The 16,681-nt window shown below is 38.1% G+C and overlaps 1 protein-coding gene across 1 annotated transcript; it reads right to left on the bottom strand.

Moving 5' to 3' along the window:
- Positions 1–2,138: 2,138 nt before the first annotated feature.
- On the bottom strand, positions 2,139–15,439 carry LOC128579614 (band 4.1-like protein 2). The gene is made up of 7 exons (XM_053581601.1): positions 15,409–15,439; positions 12,534–12,609; positions 10,819–11,043; positions 8,464–8,551; positions 3,516–3,653; positions 2,874–2,971; positions 2,139–2,182 (listed from the first exon to the last, which is right to left on the bottom strand). The coding sequence occupies exons 1-7, from the start codon at positions 15,413–15,415 to the stop codon at positions 2,164–2,166; spliced, it is 651 nt and encodes a 216-aa protein (XP_053437576.1). The 5' UTR covers positions 15,416–15,439; the 3' UTR covers positions 2,139–2,163.
- Between the last annotated feature and the right edge of the window lie 1,242 nt (positions 15,440–16,681).

The raw sequence follows: 16,681 nt of genomic DNA, 5'->3' as shown, positions 1-16,681 counted from the left end.
CGGCCCTACAATGCCAAGTTTAAGAGATAGTTTAATGTTAAGCTACAAGACTGTTGTGTTAATCTCTAGTTCAAATGACAATAAGAACAGTTTAGGCAATAAGAAAAATACAAAGAGGATCCTATCTGCTGTTAATAAAACTTAGCAGTATAACATCCTGGATATGTTTATAAACACTTGGAGCCACACTACCTGGGTTTGAATTCTACATCCACCACTTACTACCTTAGGGCATGTTTCATAGCTCTTCTGTTCCTCATTCTCTCCATATGGAAAAGTTTGATATAAACCTTAAAACAATACTTGTACAGCCCTTAGAATTCCATTACATACCCAATCACAAAAAGCAGCTTTATTATATTCTCATTCCACTACTATCAACAGAAAGATTTGTTTATTTAATGACTTCAATCTGCAAGCCTCTATAATTTTCTGGAAAAAAAATCATTTTTCCCTTTTATCTAAAACAAAACAAAAACCACTGATCTGATTCAAAGAGCTCTGTAGACAAAATACATTTGCCTTTTCTTTGTTATCTATACTGTTTTACATAGCTTTGTTACATAATACAATGCTACACAAAGTTTGAAATGTTAAAAGGGCTGTTGTTAACCATTATATCAATGGCTTGCAGGATCAAATTGGTTTACTTTTACACTGGAGTCCATGGTACATTAGCAAAAATAATGAAGGAGAATAATGCTAACATATCTCAGAAACTCTTGCTAGAACAATGTAAGAAGAGGACAACACAGTGGTGGAAAGTGTGGGCTTTAGAGTCACAGGGCTGGGCCTCCGTCTCTGCTCAGTGCCTGGCTGCTGTGTTCTTCTGCAGGCACCTGCCTATAAGCACCAGCTGCCTTGCCTGGGCTGAGAAATAAATGAATCATTGTAATAGAAACCAATCAATTCTGTGTCTCACAACAAGCAATGCTCAATGTATGTTAGCATTTGTCAATCCTTTCTAAAAGAATTATTGCTACTATTACCATTATTGCACAGCAAAAGCTGCTGTCATCTGTCTTACATTTGTGCCATAAGTGTCATTTACTACCTTTATAGAAAACAGGCTACTCTGGAATTGAGCAGAAATTGGTCATAGCTACCAGGAGAAATTATCAACTTGTCAAATTATCAGATCAGTGTAACTGAATCAAATGGATTCAACGAGTTATGTGTTACATTTCTCCTTCAAAAGAAATATGGATGAGTGGTCTCCAAAATATGGGTTATTTTAATTTTACAAAGGAGTAATTTGTGCCAGCTGATAACTCACTTTCAAAATACCAAACTGTGTTATGTTATCAAACTAAGAATAATGGTGATAATTATAATGAAGATAATCTCTATGAACCACTAAAAATAATTCTGCTTTGTATGTTTTATCCTCATTTGATTTTCAGAACAATCTTATCAGGAAGATATTATGGTTATCACCAAAGATGGATGATGAAATTGGAGCTCAGAGAAGCTGAGCCACTTACGACAGTCACACAGCTAGTGTGTGGTAGAACAGCCTTAGCCCCAAGCCCAGAGCAAAGACCTTAAAGACAAATGATTTAGACACAAAGCTGGGTAGAATGGAGTGATAGAAAACTGCAGAAATGGATAAAAGAAGGATAAGCAAACTACATGTAAACATGTGTCGTTGAAGAGAAGTATGAAAGGAGATAGGACATAGCTAAAGATGGATAGTTAGTCAAAGGAATCTGTTTGTTTGTAAAAAATCAAGACATGAACATTTTTATTGGGCAAGGAAGCCAAATACATGCAATGGAGCGTAAAAACTTTATTCTATAAAGCAGGATTCTTTATGAGGCACGAAATGAGGGATCAAGGCATAGAAATCGCTATCTCGGGCAGTGCCTGTGGCTCAAGGAGTAGGGCGCCGGTCCCATATGCCAGAGGTGGCGGGTTCAAACCCAGCCCTGGCCAAAATTAAAAAAAAAAAAAAAAGAAAAGAAATCGCTATCTCCTCTTTGTGACAGGAGATGAGGGGAAGAATGAAAGCTAGTTGGAGAGGAGGAATGATGCTCAGGTCAGGGAAAAAGGGGAGAAAGAGAAGTTGCACAACACTGACAACACTCATGACCCACAGCTCCTACCATCAGTGACCCACACGATGGACGGCATCAGAGGAGAGTGGCAGGGGGGACCAGGAACTCAAGCTGACTGTGGACATCTGGAATGGCAAAGGAAGTAAAAAGACTGCTTGATTGTCCAGTTCCACTGAGGATCTGGCTTATGCTGTGAATTACTTATCTGTAATAGCACTAATCCTCAGAATTGTGTTAGGTTCTGTTACAAAGAATACTTTGCCTGTGTTGCCATCACTGTGCTGCTTAAGGTGGAACTGGTAGCACAGGTACAGAAGGGGTACAGTCAGCACAAAGACTCATCCGGGACCAACAGACTGGGAAGGTCAATGTGAAGACAGGTCTCGGCATGAGAAAGGACAGTTCTGACAATGTAGCCAGGAGGCCAGATGACAGGCCTCAGACTGGTTTTGGAAAGAAGTTAAGCCAAGAAGGAGCTGACAAGATCATCTAAACGGAAGCTAAGCTGAGTGACAGAGAGAAAAAAGGTAGAAGGTGCAGGGCAGTGTGGTAGTGGTGGGAGGAAAGTGGTTTGAGTCAGGAAGTGGACTTCTGGACAGCTGCAGAGTGACTCAGGCCTGAATGGCTGAGTATAAGACAGGGCTTTAGGCCTAAAAATGGACATGGAAGGGACTGCAGACAAAGGAGATAAGGCACAGAGTAGAAGAGAGAACCCAAGGACACCAGGGTGGATGAACCTAATATACTATCCCTGTTACCGTCTCTAAATCAGTAGAGGCTACCAAGGACAATACCACACTACATTTCTAAAATTACCTGAAAAAGGTATGTTGCTCCACACACTGCTTCCAGAACCTTTTGGCTGCCTGGGGACTTGGCATTTGAAATGTAATGGTGCCATCAAATTTGTTCTTCTGGAATAAATACACAAAATCTATCAGCATATTCCCTTAAAAGGCAATGAGAAGCTACTGAGAAACATGGATTTAGATGGCTCTATAAAAAGTCTTTCTTCTTGAAAAAGGTAAATATTGTATATCTAATGTACTCATACAAAATGGACTTTTCAGAGATTGATACACCATTTTCTATGAAAATCAAGTAGAAGTTATTCAACATCAACCAACCGACCAACTTCAGTGTCCACTAAATTCCTTTTATTGCATTCCTATTCATCTCCACCACTGAATTAATTTAACAACAAAAACCTATTGTTCCTTCCTACTGTGTGCTAAGATTTGTGACTTTTTCTGTGCATGTCTCTGTGTGTGTTTTTTTAGTAGCAAAAATATGCATATGCAGGCTGATCTTCAAAAAGACTGTCTTTTTTATAATGGAATAGAGAATAGTTCATTTTCTTAAAATTTTAGTGGGAAAGAATTTATTTAGCTCTAGGCTGTAAAGTAGCAAAGTGACGCAAGCGATTAGATATGCCAACGGTGATGAACGATTGCTTACCTCTTCGAGCCTCAGTCTCAGTAAAAACTCACTGCCCTTACAGGAGACCTTTGCGATGTTACCCCAGTCAAAGCGACAGAACGTCAGCTCTTCTTTATAGATGAACACGCCATTGCCAGACACACCCAGCTTGATGTTCTGCAAAGAATAACCGAATTAACCATAATTATAGCTGTCAAAGTTATATAATCAAGAAGCTAAAGAGCTCTCTCAAAGAAAGAATGGCAACTTAATGCTTTTGTATTTAAATTATAGTAATAGTACACACATTAATAGAAACTGTAAGACATAGGCACATCTGAAATCTATTTATCTTAAGAACTCAGCTTTGATTTGCCAAACAGTTATTGCAACATGAATATAGGACTCAATATTCTTTCTGTTTGTTCATTTTTTGTTTTGAGACAGAGTCCCCTGGTGTCATAGTTTATAGCAACCTCAAACTCTTCGGCGCAAGCAATGATCTTGCCTCAGCTTCCCAACTAGCTGGGACTACAGGCGTCCACCAGGAGACCTGGCCATTTTTAGAGACAGGGTCTTACTCTTCCTCTGGCTGGCCTTGAACCCATGAGCTCAGGCAATCCACCCACCTCAGCCTCCCAGAGTGCTAAGGTTAGAGGCATGAGACACCACGCCTGGCCCTAGGACACAATATTCTTCAAAAGCCATAAGACATATGTTCTCCAGCTCTGAACAATAACAAGGAAGAAAGGAAACAACTGTATCAACTATCCTGAAGGTAAAGAAAATAAAATACGCTTTCCGGAAGGCTATTCAAGGCATTAGGAATGATCTGTTGGTCCACCCTAAGATGCACTCCACCATCTTATTTGAGGCCAATTTAATTCAGATAAATCACCCTGAAGTATTTATTTATTCAGATAAATAAATTATGTGAATTTTATTTAATTCAGATAAAGCTGTTGAAATGATGTCAGTAGTTCACAAAGCACAAATCCACCGCAGAAAATTGCACTCAAATCTCTGAAATCTTTCAAGAACTTTTTCAATAAGTCAGAGTGCTGACATTTACTTCTCATCAAGCATTCCTTTGACTGGCATACTTTAAAAGACTATTATTGAAGCTCTTCGTAGTTTTCTTTCCCCCAGAGCTTTCATTTAAAATAGATGATAATTGAGAATAACAAAGAGCCTAAAGAGCTTTTAGAAAACTAAATCAATGGACAGCCAAAGTGACTAATTGACTCCTCACATTTCAAGTAGTGCTAAGGGTCTAAGATGCACAATCTATAAAGTATACAAATCCCCATGGTCTTTAGGGGAGAACTGGATCTCATCCATGACATATAAAATCCCAATCTTAGGTGCACATCTGGAAGTAAAACTCAATAGAAACCCAGTAGATAGGAGGTGGGAAGATGGGTTAGGTGAGTTCACATTTAACTGGTATAATGCCCCTTTTTGAGATGCAGAACAGTTTTAACTTTGACTGAAGTAATCAAAAGCGTATTAGGGGTAAATCATGTCTACCTCTATACTATTCCCAAACTGAAAAAAGAAATATCATGTCTACCCATTTAGTATTGCCAAACTAAAAAAAGAAATATAAAATTAAAGAATACTACCTAAAAGTATCCACATTCTTAAAAGTCAATAATAGGAAACAAGCTGTCAGAAAATCATGCTGAAACAAACACCATCTTCAGTCTACATGTCACTTCATAAAGCATAATATCTTGACTACCTTTACTAAGAAAAATTCAACAGAATTTACATGTCTAGAAAATACAAGGACAGGTCGAGGAAGTTAATGCCAATTGCTTTCTCTGCTGTGATACTTGAATAATTCATACAAACAAAACTATATTAGATCAACCCAAGCATGTTTTTAAAAATCTAGTCTATTATTTTACTCACCCTGTGCTTGCAGCCACAACTCTCTCTAGGAATAGAATAAAAAGGTGGAGTGAATCAGGCGCATGTGCCCAAGTAACTTTGCCAAAACCATCCCTGCCCACGTCCACAGGGAGCAAGGTGGAAGATTGCCCATGGTGTCATGTTCTCACCACAAGAGAGGAAGCAACCCAAGTGGAAACACTGCACAAGACATCTCCAGTCCAAAGGAATCTTTGGACAGGACAAGAAAGCCATTTTATCTGACTTAAAAATAAGGGCAATGCAGATTCAAGTAAATTGGTTGATTTTGGTATTGCTCTACAGCATGGTTTTAGGATTATTAACATTTGTGTGAATAGAAATTCAAGATAAGTGCCAGGGAGTAAAAGGGGAAAAGCATGTCTTAACCCCTCACATGTGAGTTCTGCCACCGGGCAGCAAAGGCAGAAAAGGAAAGTCTAAAAAGAAACACCTGCTCTGCCTTGCTCACCACCTCAGGACGCTGCCCCATGTGGATAACAGCGGGTCCCTTGATGGCTGGCTGCCAAATGGGTTTGGAAATTGCTCACAAGACATCATGGAGAAAAATGGAGGGGAGGTCAGAGTATTTTACACTCAGATTCCCTCCCTGCATGGTGGCATCACGCTGCCTGTGTTCCTCTGAAACCGGCTCCTCTCAAGACAACCATCTCCACACATCTGCCTTCTGGGTTCAGGTATGCAGTCTGCTCTGCCACCTTCAGACCTGGGGAGGTCAAAAGGGATGCTGTCACAGCCCGGGGGACCACAGACGGTGGTTTGTGCTGCTTTGTGGTTTGCTTTCACCTGTGTTAAGAGTCCTTTTATTCCAGATTCTTCTAATTATCCTAACATGAATGCACCAGTAAGAACTCCTCTAACATTGTATATTTTTTCTTCCATTCTTGAGATACTCTGCTAGAAAGAAAAAGTATCCAATGTACTCAGTACTATTACAAAGCCAATATATAACTAACCACACGTTCACACAAAAGATAAAACACAACTGTAGCCCACGATGAAGAAGGGGAGTGGGGAACAGTGAGGCTAGTGGAGGGAGGGTAATCACTGTGACCTCACCTATGATGCATATTACAAGGGTACATGTCAAATGTATTAAAAGTAGAGTAACAATGTCTTAACATAATAAGTAAGTGAGGTGAAGGCTATGTTAACCTCACATATGCTTGATGTAAGCATTCCAAATTGTATACAAAATTAGCACTTTGTATCCCAAAATGTATTCATGTACACTGTTATGATTTAATAAAACAATTGTTAAGAGGAAAAAAATATACTGTACATATTGCCCTAGCTGAGAAGGGCAGATTAAAAAAGAACTCCTTTAACAGCAATAAATAAATAAATCTGAACTCAAGACAATAAAAAAGGATCAAATAGAAAAAGGAACAAAACTATAAAGTACATAAAAACTTCTTTTCAATTGCTATAGAGAGTCTGTTCAATAAGCCACAAACATCTTACTCATCAAATATTATCTAACAAATCAAATAGCTAACAAACACAATGGTGATTACTTTGAGTTTTTTAGTCTTCTGCTCTTAACTACAAAGCAAACACTGATATTATAACAGGGCCTATAACTTTTTAGCTTTCTTTCTAAGATATCACATTTAAAAACAAAATCTTGACGCTTTGTGACATTGTAATCTAAGAACTGGCTTCTCATGATCACGAGATGCAAGATTTGCTTGTGGCAAGCATAGTAGGGTTTAGAGGAGAAATGTGCTTGGGAGGTCTTTTGGGACCCATGAGTCATAGAAAGGAAATCTGTTTCAGTGGAAGCTTTCCTAGAGATTTCCTAAATCATGCAACCTGGGCTGCTAAACTGCACGTAGGTTTTGACAGAGTCCTTTCAAAGCTCACAACTGTGGGTTCCCTCAGTACATTCCACTGACTGTGGACACATTTCTCAAAACCAAATCCATCTTTCACCTGGGCTCCCATTCTCTTCCTTGACTCTCCCCACTATGTAATTACTTAAGCTAGAATCAGGAAATAGGTGACATTTGTCACTAGTAATAACCATAGTATGCATTTACAGATTTCATTTTCATTTCTTGATGAAGAGGGTTCACCTGTTCATAACACTTATTATATCAAAGTGACTGTCACTAGAATATCTGTGTATCTATGCTCACAAAAATAGGTATATTATCGCCTAGTTTATTGTATGAAATGGCCTATGAAGTATTCTGTCATGTTTTTATGTTTCTCAATTCAAACTCCTTTTAAATATACAAATAAATATGTTTTCAATTTTTGTAATTATTTTTTCAGAAATTTGATCTTTAGGATTTTATTTTTCAGGAGTATGGCATTCAAAATCGTATCTTCTAGATCATGACCGGTGCTCCACCATTATTTTTGAATCCCTGATTTATTACCTCTCACATGAGACTGAGGTTCCTTCATCATGTGAGCCTGGGCCAGTGTACTTGAGATTTCACAAAATCCAAAACAGACCTATAGGAACGAGCCCAAGGCTAGGGCTCCTTCACAGCCCAGAAGCTTTTGGAAGCAGTCAGAACTGTGCCACCTCAGCCCTGTTAGGTTTACTAAGATCTGCTCCCTCTCCTAATACAAATGTGGAAGAGGGAACGGGGGCAGACACAGCACTTCTGCTAGCAGAAGCTGGGACTCAGTATAAACCAGGATAAGAGGTAAAAAAGGCTGCCAAGTTGTGCTTAGAATAACTACCATGAAAAGGTATTCATTAAAAAGACTACTGAAAAGAAGAAGTAGGGGGAGAATAAATGATTCCTCCCATTACCAAAACCCCATGATTAACCGAAGAAATATTGGAAATCCTCAAGGGAAGGCCAACAGTCTTTTTCCAATAGTGAACTAGGCCATCCTTTCGTTATTTCCTTCTTTCCTCCCTCCCCCCCCTTCCTTCGCCTCCCTCTCTCCCTCCTTCCCTCCCTTCCTCCCTTCCTTCCTTTCTCTCTCTCTTCTTTTTTATGAATCTAGGCCATTCTAAAGCTAGAGCCCTGGGAAAACTTCAGTGAACACACTGGAGTGAAGTTACTTTCCATGACAATGACAGTACCTTGGCCTCATGCAGATGAACCCCATACATGGGCAGTCCCCTGGCGTGCTCTATGAACTGATAATCAGCTTCTGCTGAAGCTATGCCACTGAGAATAAAAAGAAACAATATTACGGTTGCTTTGAATACGTGCAAAAAAGAAGTGTTTAAAACAGAGCCAGGGGTGGCTAAGATTATATAGTTTGGAGTAGAGGATGTAACCCCAGGAAAGTTGGCAGAAGACCAGGAAATGGGAAAACAGACTCAACTCTCAACTCTAGCATTTTTCTCTTAAGATCATCGCATCTAGAGCAGCACCTGTGGCTTAGTGAGAAGGGCGCCGAACCCATATACCCAGGGTGGTGGGTTTGAACCCAGCCCCGACCAAACTGCAACAAAAAATAGCCAGACATTTTGGTGGGTGCCTGTAGTCCCTGCTACTCGGGAGGCTGAGGCAGGAGAATAGCCTAAGCCCTAAAGCTTTAGGTTGCTGTGAGCTGTGACACCATGGAACTCTACCAAAGGTGACAGAGTAAGACACAATCTGTGAAAAAAAAAAAATGTAAATAAAAAGGATCCTCTCATCTTAACGTGCTAACAGCAATGAGTCACATACCTCCACCCTTATGATTTGTATGTTAAGAGAGTTGATTTTTATTATTTCTACTGGTGAAGAAAGCCACAGAATTAATGGGTATAAGTTAATAGAGAATTTTTTTTAAGTGACTTCATTTCTATGATATAGAGAAATTCTTACTCCCTACTTTTATGTTGTTAGGACTGACCATAATGAACACTGAAATGACTTGCATTTCATTTTATACCTATGATAGATAATAACATTCTGTCCACACTAGAAATATTTCTATTCTTAACCCTAACTCAACAAATTTTAAGCTCCTAGAGAACAAGTCCATGTCCCATTAATCTTATATTCCCCAAGGCATTTCAGTACCTGATAATTCATATGAGAACTACACAATAAAGGCCTGTTGATCGCAACTTAAACCACAGTAACATTTTCAGAGTGAAATGTTGTATTTATTTTTTAAAGAAAAGTCAAAAAATGTGGCCTGTTTTCTAATATGTGAAAGTTTCTTGCAGAACATTTACAAAGTATTTTATAAAACTACATTTTCTTTCTTTCTTTCTCTTTCTCTCTCTCTCTCTCTTTCTTTCTTTTCTTTTTTCTTTCTTTTCGCCTGTTTCCTAATATGTGAAAGTTTCTTGCAGAACGTTTACAAAGTATTTTATAAATCTACAATTTTCTTTCTTTCTGTCTTTTTCTTTTTTTTTTTATTGCAGTTTTTGGGTGGGGCTGGGCTTGAACCCATCGATTCTGGCTTATGGGGCCAGCACCCTACTCCTTTGAGCCTGAGGCGCTGTCCTATAAATCTACAATTTTAAATAACAGAACGAATTATAATTGTGCAGCTAGCTTTTAAAAACTTGTGTAAAAACCCATTCTCTTTTCACACAGATAGAAACATTCCCAAAGTATATGGTATTGAATTACTAATGTAATTTTAGTAATCTTTAGCTAAGCCAAAGGGGTCATCTTATGTGCATAAAGTAACTATCTGCTTATTGGTAGGTTCCTTCAGATTTTTTTTTTTTTTTGAGATGGAGTCTCACTCTATTGCCCTAGCTAGAGTGCCATGGTGTTATCACAGCACACTGCAACCTCCAAATCCTGGGCTAAGTGAACCTCCTGCCTCAGTCTTCTAAGTACATGGAACTACAGTGTGAGCAATGACATATTGATAGTTTTTCTGTTTCTAGTAGTTTTTCTGTTTCTTGCTCTCGCTTAGGCTGGTTTGGGATGCCTCAGCTCAAACAGTCCTTCCATTGGCCTCCCAGTGTGCTGGGATGACAGTGTGAGCCGCCACACCCAGCCCCACCTCCACATTTCTGTTGCTATTTTCCTGCATCCATCACCACCTACACTTCTAATTCAAATCTCAATACCTTGTCCTTTCTTTTTTATTTACAAATCTCAATGCTTTGTTATCTCCCTGGCATTTTACCATAGTAATAAAAACCATTAAAAGGCAGAAGAAATAGAAATGCCAAACATGTATGTGTATATGCTTGTTTCCAGTGTGTATAGGTTAAAGGAAGAGGAGGTGTCCTAGGGAAAGGTGTATTCATCCGGTAAATGAAGCGTTTGAACATGAGCATAGGGCCTCATATTACAGTCACCCAACCAATGACAGGAGATCGCAGGGGGTGCACGTTGGCTTGATCAGAGCTGGGTTATCCAAAATGAAAACTGGATAATCCCCCAAACTGTGCTCAAATGTCTACAAAGTGTTACAAGAGACACTATTTAAATCTACCATGACCAGTCTCCCTCCAGGAAGCACGACAACGTACATATGTGCTTTGTAGAAATTCAACACCAAGTCCTCCATCTTCTTGGTATCAATGGACCCAAAATAATAATCAGTATGTGGCTTGATTTTGTTGAGGACCTCATCATCCACATAGTTTCCACGTTCCGCTTGGATGGTGTACGATTCCAGGAGGGCACGAGTCACAGGGGGGCAGGGCAGGCGCCCAGAAACAATGTCTGCCCGGATCTGGAGGCATAGGAGGTATCTGTGAGGAGCAGAGGGAAAAAAGGGGAGAATAATTAGTTAAGACTGCAGCACTTCTATTCCTTCAATGCTGATGTCCCTTTGTAAAGAAATATACAACATAGACCCCCTTCATATCCATAGAAAAAAAGGGTATTCTCTATGAAGAAGCCTCCTCTCACTCCTTGGGCTTCTAAACTTTGGTTTATTTACAGAAACTAGTTTCAAAGGCTAATGAATAGAATGGTAATGTTATTTATTTGTTTTTCTTTCTTTTGATATAGAGTCCACCCTGTGTTGCCCTTGGTAGAGTGCCGTGACATCACAGCTCACAGCTCACAGGTCTTGGGCTTAAGTGATTCTTTTGCCTCAGCCTCCCAAGTAGCTGGGATTACAGGCACTCGCAACAATTCCTGGCCTTTTTCTGTTGTTGTTGTTGTTGCAGTTGTTATTGTTTAGGTTTTCTGGGGTGGATTCAATCCTGGCACACTGGGTGTACGTGGCCGGCACTGTAACTAACCACTGTACTACAGGCGCGGAGCCTAGAATGGAAATTCTTAACTGCTGTTCTGGTCATAGTCGATGATTACTGTTAGAATAAAGTAAAAATGCCAATCACATCAACTGTCTTCTTGGATTTAAAATGTTAACAAAAATTAGAATGCCACTCTAAAGTTCTGAAGATTAATGAAATTTTAAAAATAATGAGAGTCTTAATCATTGGCTAGAAGAACCTAAGGTTACCCTTCTTTATCATCTCTACCTCGTTCATGTTACTTTCTCTTCTTCCTAAAAGAACTTTAACAAGTTTCTTGCCTCCTTTCCTTAACAATACAGGAAGGAGCTTATCCATTAAGGCTACAAGACTGTCTCTCCATAGCCCCTGCATTTACAACAAAAGTTACCATTCAAATTCTCAGAAACAGTAAATATTCTCTTCTTACTAAACAGAGTCCTTTATTTTTGCAATTGCAGTGGAGTGTGTTTTAATGGGCCACAGAATCTCAGGAGATGGAACTGAAATAGCTACTGACACTACAAGGGAAAGCCTACTTAGTTTGGTGGTTTGGGTGAGATCAGGGAACAAAAAAAAAAATTACCAGTTTAAATGCCTTTTAAAAATAGTTTCAGTTTTCTATCTTTATATCGCGTTTGTTACATGAGACTAGTGCACAGATCCACGAGCTCTAAAGTAAAAATCACCAGTATTAAAGTTTCAAAGATTAAACATCAGTGACTTTTTAAAAGACCACAAAGAAAACAAAGTTGCTTCATTATATCATTTTTTTATGTTTCCATTTCTCAAATGGAAATCAAAAAGCTAAAGGGAGTAAACTTATTTTGAAATTGACAACATTTCAAACTAATTGGGATTACTCAATTCTAAGGAAACTTTTAAAACTTTCCTTAATAAAAAACTGTTAGGTTTCAACCCTGAAATTACTACTATTCTCCCAGAAAAAAATAAATGCTATACGGAAAGATTAATTTTCAAATGCAAATATAAAGTACCTGGAAATACTCTCAGTCATCTGAGAAGCACAAGATGGATAAAATTTTACATTAAATGTAAAAAGCCAGGAGCGATCTGCAATAATTAAATATCATGATTATTTAAACAATCAATAGAATGATTTTTTTTTTTTTTTTTTTGTAGAGACAGAGATTCACTTTATTGCCCTCAGTAGAGTGCCATGGCATCACACGGCTCACAACAACCTCTAACTCTTGGGCTTACGCAATTCTTTTCCCTCAGCCTCCCAAGTAGCACGGTATACAGGCGCCCACCACAATGCCCGGAAATTTTTCTGCTGCAGTTTGGCCAGGGCTGGGTTTGAAAACACCACCCTCTGTATATGGGGCCGGTGCCCTGACCACTGAGGCACAGGTACCACTCAGAAGGACAGTTTTGATAAAACTTTAAGGTCAATGTTTAAATGGTACAGATCAATCTCACTGCAGATCCGTGTGCAGAATTTTATTTTATTATTTTAAAAATTAACACAATTTACCAAACTAAAAGAAAATAAAAAATAAATTAGAAATCAATTACACAAATAACCCATCATTAACATGAATAGGTTCACTTCCTTAGAAACATTTATTTCTACTTTCATAAATGTTTACGTGGTGATCCATTATGCAAACATTTTAATATGACCTCCAAGTACTAGCTTAGAGATACGATTTCTTTTAATCACAGGCTTTTCAGTTGCTAAATATTCTCTGCCATTTGTTAAAAAATAAAAATTAAAAAAAAGCATTTCAAGATTTCTACTTTGTTGGTGGAAGGGAGTAATACTACTCATTGCATTACTAGTAGGATGCAGTATTTGAATAAAGTGTGAAAGGGATACCAGAAAAGGGAAGGTTTGGTAAAACTTCACAATACTTAAAGACAACAAAATTGTTCCCCAGGCTTTATACAAGAAGCATAAGTACCCTCAAATAACTTCAAGTTTTCTGTGTTGTGATCTAAAGGATAATCATTCATATCATAAATGACTTCTTAAAAATAAATCTTACCATTTATGCATTAAAACTTAATGTTGTGATGTGTCTCATTTTGAATGCTCAAAATAATAAAACTATAGGGAAAGGGGCAGGTGTTACTTTTCTAAGGGGATTCAAATCACTCCATTAGACTGAATTTAGAGTTCTGCTCCAAGTTCACAGGATTTTTAAATAAAAACAAGGCTGTGCATATACACCTTAAAAGATCTTGCCAGATCTCTAATTTCTTGACTTGAAGTTTCTTTAGTCCCATCTTCTTCTTCAATGTGTCATTTTATCTTTTTCTCCTCACCAGCACACTCCCTTTCCTCCAACTCAATAGTCCACAAATAGTTATTGACTGGCTACTGTGGACATAAATGCACTTTTGCTGTATTTGGGGCACTACGTCACTGTTCTACTAATAATATCAATCCTATGTCAGAGTTCACGTTTACTTTACACATATAAAAATAGGATACTGGGATACAGGATTTTTCTAAGTATTGTTAAATATTATGTCTCTTGCCTTGCAGCACTTTGGTGACAGCATCAAGCATCCAAGCACTGTGTATGAAAACATACGTTTTGGAGGTGACTGTCACTCCAGAGTAAAGCAATATCCTCACAGGATTATCGTTTCATAATGGTTAATTTTTGATTTTTTTCTAGGTATTAACACAGCACTTGAGTGCCTGGCTATGACTACAGGAATAAATTTCTAATAGAATGCCTATGTTTTCTAAAAGGTAATGAAATGTATCCATAACACTAGTCTTTTTCTAAAGGGACAAATACAAATTGTATATATTTCTGGTTCATAATACTATGTTGTAAAGTATGAATACATTCTGGGATGGCTAAATCAAGCAAATTAACATAGTTGTTATACCTCAGATATATTTTTGTGTTGAGAACACTCAAAATCTACTCCTAATCATTTTCAAGTTAAATTTTCATTTCATTTTATATTGCCACATCATCATTTTTACCCGGCTATATAGCAACAGACCTTCTAGCTATAAACAGTTTATATATTAATCATATGCAAGCATTCAACAGATGGAGTCTTTTCAGGTAACTTTTAGAAAACAAAGGTTTTAAAGACAAATTTTCAACAAGAACAATGAGGTTGATATTTGTCACAAATAACTCAAAAATTAACGTTTACCTTTGCTAATTATATTTTGACTGAAAGCTACAATGAAATCTTGGCAGAGATGAGGCTTAGAAAACTCATCTGGTGAGAGTGGACATTTGAAGGCACTCAGAGATTCTATGGGTACATGGGAAGAAAGGGGTAAGCAGGCCAAACTATAAACCCAGATTCAAAGAGTAAAAACAGTGGCCCTTGATTGTGGAACTAAGGAGAAGTAAAGACAGTGAAGGTATCAGAGCCCTGGAAAGATGCTCGAGTCCTCACTCTTCCAGAACATCTGCAACCAGTGTTCTTTTACTACTCTGGATCCACAGATATGCTGACTAAACTAATTAGACACTTCCAAATCAAAGCCACACCCATGGTATATGTCTACTAAGAATCAAATCTACAAAAATCATCACAAGATCGCATGTCTTCTTGCATGAGAAGACCATTTTCTCATTCTTTCCCAGAAAAACAAAGTCAGACACTGTGAGGGAACATTTAGGAATGTGAGTCTAGAACTTCCTAAAAAATAGAAGACCCTAAGCCAAGTTCAAAATAGTCACAATTCTACAAAAATATCATTAGCATTATTAACTCCTAAGATGGTATTACATGCAAAACAGAACTGATTAGTCTAGCACTATATTATTATCCCAGCTTATATTCCTATAAATGTTACAGATAATAAAGGGATGAATAGATGTAATGATTAACTTAACAACCCCAAAATATGATTTAAATACTCACTTCGCATTTGTGTTTTTATCTTTCTTGTGGGATCAAGCCATATCTGCAGGAGGACAGAAAAGGTTAATGAACCCAGAAGAAAAACTCCACAGTCACAAATAGAACTATTTACGATTCACCTACTTGTTAAAGTGTAAGCACAATTTCATAAAGTCCTATTCCAAGCAGCTTTCCTCTGTTAGCTTTTCACTAGGCTAAGTAGTGACTTGGTTTTCAGTGCATGTGTTTACGTGTGTTGAGTTTCTGTGTGCTTTAATTAAACACTAAATGCTTCTAAGGTGACTCTTATGGCCTCGTTCTCTTGGATCTGAAATGGACCTACACTTCAGATCTGAGGATGCAACAGTCTTGGTTAACCAAGTCTTCTGACATTTCCCTACAACATTTTAATACACGTTCTCAGAGAAAAAGTGTTCCAAATGAGGCTTGATCCTCTCATGACAGAAAAATCTGGGAAAAGAGCGCTAGACAATGTATCCTAATAGCATATGTCTACTCATAGGATACGAGCAGTGTTAGAAAGAAGCTCAGAATATATGGTTAAAATGTCCACAGAGAGTGGGATTGGTCAAACTCATGCCTAAGTCACTATGAATCCGGGCAGTCCCCTAATTACAGATATCTGATTTGCATAAAGCTTGCACTTATGAATGGAGGCTATTACAGTAGGCCCCGAAGTTACAAACATCTCACTAACCTACAACTCATACTTAGAAATGGAGGCTATCACAGGTAATGGATAAATGTATCTGTTCTATCTTACATACAGATTCAACTTACAAACAAAACTATACAACCTACCTCCTTCATAACCTGTATATTTGAACACTTGTGGGAACACAAACCACATGGGCTTATTAGGACCCCATAACTCTCTTGACTTTTGTAACATTTCAAACTCTCTCATACCTATTTTATCCCCTTCATCAATATTTCCCTAACTTTCAAGTGCATATGAATGAATCAACTGAACATCTAGTAAAAAATGCAGCCTGGAGTTTATCTAACAAGTTTTTACATTGTGCTAACACTGCTGCTCCTGGGACTACCTTTTGAGTAGGACAGCCCAAAATTTCTTTTGACATAGAAATGATTGCTTTTTCCCAAAGCAAAATGTACACAGACAGTTTTCAAGTCTTATTGGCTTATCAGCCTACACTGAGTTGTCAAGTCAGCACCCTACAGAAAGCCCTAGCAGGGAACTGATTCCACATACTGCTCCCCATCCAAATACTGCTCCCCATAATAATAAGCAGCTCTAAAAATGAACAGC

The sequence above is a fragment of the Nycticebus coucang genome, unplaced genomic scaffold (genome assembly GCF_027406575.1).
Source record: "Nycticebus coucang isolate mNycCou1 unplaced genomic scaffold, mNycCou1.pri scaffold_85, whole genome shotgun sequence".
NCBI lineage: Eukaryota > Metazoa > Chordata > Mammalia > Primates > Lorisidae > Nycticebus > Nycticebus coucang.
The sequence above is the reverse complement of the archived record's forward strand: the minus strand, read 5'-3'. Positions and strand labels throughout refer to the sequence as shown.